Here is a 3,712-nt window from a genome sequence, read left to right on the forward strand (position 1 = left end):
GGCGCGCGTGGCGAGGGCGTGGCCGGACCTGGCCAGCCGCGAGGCGAGGAGAGATCCGATGGTCATGGCTGGCGCGCGAGCTTGTTGGGTCGTCGGCTCCCGGCGGCGGCGGCGAGTCGGGGATGGAGAAAAGGGGCAGAGGTGAGATCCGAAAAACCCTAGCGGGAGGCGGCCTCTGCTCTTAAACCCCCGGGGGCCCGCCGCAACGGCTTGGGGAAGGGGAAAGAAATGGGGGGCGGGGGCGTTTCCGTCATTCTCCAACGGGATGGGTGTGTGGCTGGCGGTGGGCCCGGGGTGGCGGGCCGGAAGATTCTGGACGGCTCGAGCGGCCTCGCCCCGTCCGTTCGTTCGGGGTTCGGTCGTTTGGGTGGCGGAGAACGTTTCTTTTTGCGGAAGGAATTTGTTTTCTTTTGTATATGTCCTTCTCATCTCATCATGGCAAAAAAGTCAAATGCAAAGCTGGTGTGGAATAAATGCGGCATGGAAAACCATGGAGATTTTGCTTTCTTGGAAGAAATCAAACTTGTCCGGCATGGCGTGACCAAGGGTTCGTGGCTAAGTATACTAATCTTCACACCGTTTCTCTAGACTCAACGAGTTCTTTTATACTTCCTCCGTCCGAAAATACTTGTCATCAAAACAAATAAAAATGGGTGTATCTAGAACTAAAATATGTCTAGATACATCTTCTTTCATCCATTTTGATGACAAGTATTTGCGGACGGAGGGAGTAGTACGTAAAAAAAACGAGTTTTCTCATAGTAACATCACGAAGCTTTTATTAAGTCGTCACAATGTTTATAGGGACGGATGGTAAATTCTCAGGATGACCTAACCAAACATGACGGCCACCACCGAAAGATAAAGCATGCTTCGCTAAGTTGTGAGCTTCAAAATTTGAGCTCCTAAACTCATGACTGAAATTACAGAAATCAAAATCTAAAGAATGTTCGACTATCTCATGAATGACTGCTCCGTAGCTTGCCAAATTCTCCTTGTGTATGTCCTGCACCACCATTTTGCAGTCCGATGCCACTTGGATGCGCCTCAGATAGAGATCATCTGCCAGTGCAAGTGCCTCTCTAATAGCAAGTGCTTCCAAAGTCGGGGGATCCACAATGTATCTAAAAGAAAGAGTCGAGGCTCCCATAAACATACCTCTGTCGTCTCTACAAATCACCCCCACTGTCCCACCGTTTCTGGTTACCACTGCATCGGCGTTAAACTTCACGTAACCTGATGGCGGTGCAAGCCACCGCGCTGGTCGGGCGCTGGTAGAAGGGGCAAAGGAAGATTGCCTCTGTTGGGTCACTCGTAGTTCATCCAAATATTTTGATATGAAGTTGTTGACAGAGTATGGTGCCTGAAATATATTCTCGTGAATTGCTTTACGCCTCGCATACCAAAGTGCCCAGAGCGTCACCACCAGGCGATCAAAAAGGTCATTCGTCAATAATTCATGTAGTGAAAACAGCCACTCTTTCGGACCATCCTCCTCGCGCTCAACCATATGCTGGACCAACTCATCCGGAGCCAAAGCCCAAACACTTGCTGCCATCGGACATGAAATGAGGGCATGTTTCCATGTATCAGTCGCCCCACATAGCGAACAAGTGTCATCTGTTGCCATATGACGACGTTTGAGGACCGATCCCGTGGGCATGGAATGACGGGCTAGCTGCCACACGAACACCTTAAGTTTGGATGGTACTTGCATGTGCCAGATCATGGACCACTTCTTGGTGTCTTGATGCTCATAAGATGTACCGTCCTCCTCAGCTAACCAAGCCTCCCTGCTATGTTTCATTTTTAGTATCATTCGGTAAGCAGAACGAACGCTGAAATTACCTCGAGGCTCCTCATGCCAGGCCTAGAAAATCTCCCACCCGGCGAGTGCAAAGCGGGATCCGTAGAATCTCTTCCGCATCCAAATGGGTGAACACCGAATGTCGGTGTCAAAACCGGCGGATCTCGGGTAGGGGGTCCCGAACTGTGCGTCTAGGCGGATGGTAACAGGAGACAAGGGACACGATGTTTTTACCCAGGTCCGGGCCCTCTCGATGGAGGTAAAACCCTACTCCTGCTTGATTGATATTGATGATATGGGTAGTACAAGAGTAGATCTACCACGAGATCAGAGAGGCTAAACCCTAGAAGCTAGCCTATGGTATGATTGTTGTTCGCCCTACGGACTAAAACCCTCCGGTTTATATAGGCACCGAAGAGGGTTAGGGTTACACAGAGTCGGTTACGATGGTAGGAGATCTACATATCCGTATCGCCAAGCTTGCCTTCCACGCCAAGGAAAGTCCCATCCGGACACGGCACGATGTCTTCAATCTTGTATCTTCATAGTCCAGGAGTCCGACCAAAGGTGATAGTTCGGCTATCCGGACACCCCCTAATCCGGGACTCCCTCAGTAGCCCCCGAACCAGGCTTCAATGGCAATGAGTCCGGCGTGTAGATTGTCTTCGGCATTGCAAGGCGGGTTCTTCTCCAAATCCTGTGTACCTGTTGAATAGCGTCCGGCTTCCTGTGAATATTGCGCTCCTCGGCTTCCACGCCCAATAATGGTCGTCTTCCACGTGTTGAACGAATACGAAAAGTCAGGGTATTTTTACATTTACCCCCCTAGCTGCGCAAATGAGCTGCCTATAAAAGAGACGAGGATCTAGATCCGAATCACACCATCCTCCCTTCGTGAGCATTCATCAGAGCGCATCTGGCAGAAATCCACTCCATCATGGACAGTCGACGCGGCTCCTCCTCTCGCCCTCCCAGCCCTCGGCCTGGAGATTGGGAGAGATGCTCCGTCCCGTACAACGAGTTAGTGACACTCCAAACCAAGGGATTTCTTCCCCCAGCCTTCATGGTTCCGGTTCGAGCCGGACTCGCCACCTATAAGGGCGGAAAACAAGCGGAGAGCGTCCCCAGCCCCTCCAAAGGAGAGCGGGTATGCCTTGTCTCTTATTTGATAAGAGGGCTTGGATTTCCAATTCATCCATTTCTCCGGGGGCTCCTGGAGTTCTACGGCCTCCAGTTGCACAACCTTACGCCTGCCTCCATTTTGCATATTGCAGGCTTCGTGGCCCTTTGCGAGCTGTTTTTGGGCATCGAGCCTCATTTTGCACTATGGAAGAAGCTGTTCTGCCTTGTGCCCCGTTCTCAAGAGGGGTCGATATATCAAGTGGGCAGAGCCAAACTATGGCGCATCGCCGGGACCAGACATCTATCCGGAACCCCGAAGAAGGCGTCCGAAGACTGGCCTTCGGAATGGTTTTATATAGAAGATGTCCCCCTGCCGGACCCTATTCGGATCGGCCTCCCTAAGTTCAATAACGCTCCTTTGAAGAAACGCCTAAGCTGGCGTCCATGGAGCCCTCAGAAGGAAAATGACAGGGACGCCCTTTACCTGATGAGCTGAATTAGGCTGTTAGCTCATTCCGGACTGACCATGATCGGGGTCATGGCCACATGCATTATGCGGGGGGTGCAGCCGCTCCAGTATAGAGGCCACCCCATGTGGGATTTCAACGGGGAGGATGATGCCACCCCCTGCGGCTATAAGGGGACGGGATCGGTCGCCGATCTGATGAAGATCTTGTCCGCATTGTACAAGGGAGAAGAGGAGGAATTTCTCCGCGTCAATCCGCAGGGCGGATTTTCTATGAACAATCCTCCAAGCTGGGTAAGCGGACATTTATTTTTTCC

General features: G+C 51.6%; 1 protein-coding gene across 1 annotated transcript in view; it reads right to left on the reverse strand.

Moving 5' to 3' along the window:
* The window catches only part of LOC119310860 (heat shock 70 kDa protein, mitochondrial-like), a 3,449-nt gene extending 3,261 nt beyond the window's left edge, over positions 1 to 188 (reverse strand). The window contains exon 1 of the mRNA XM_037586480.1: positions 1 to 188. This exon is cut by the window's left edge and continues 4 nt beyond it. Coding sequence (XP_037442377.1) covers positions 1 to 66 — 66 coding nt within the window. The 5' untranslated portion in view covers positions 67 to 188.
* Between the last annotated feature and the right edge of the window lie 3,524 nt (positions 189 to 3,712).

Source organism: Triticum dicoccoides, chromosome 5B (assembly GCF_002162155.2).
Source record: "Triticum dicoccoides isolate Atlit2015 ecotype Zavitan chromosome 5B, WEW_v2.0, whole genome shotgun sequence".
In the NCBI taxonomy this organism is placed as follows: domain Eukaryota; kingdom Viridiplantae; phylum Streptophyta; class Magnoliopsida; order Poales; family Poaceae; genus Triticum; species Triticum dicoccoides.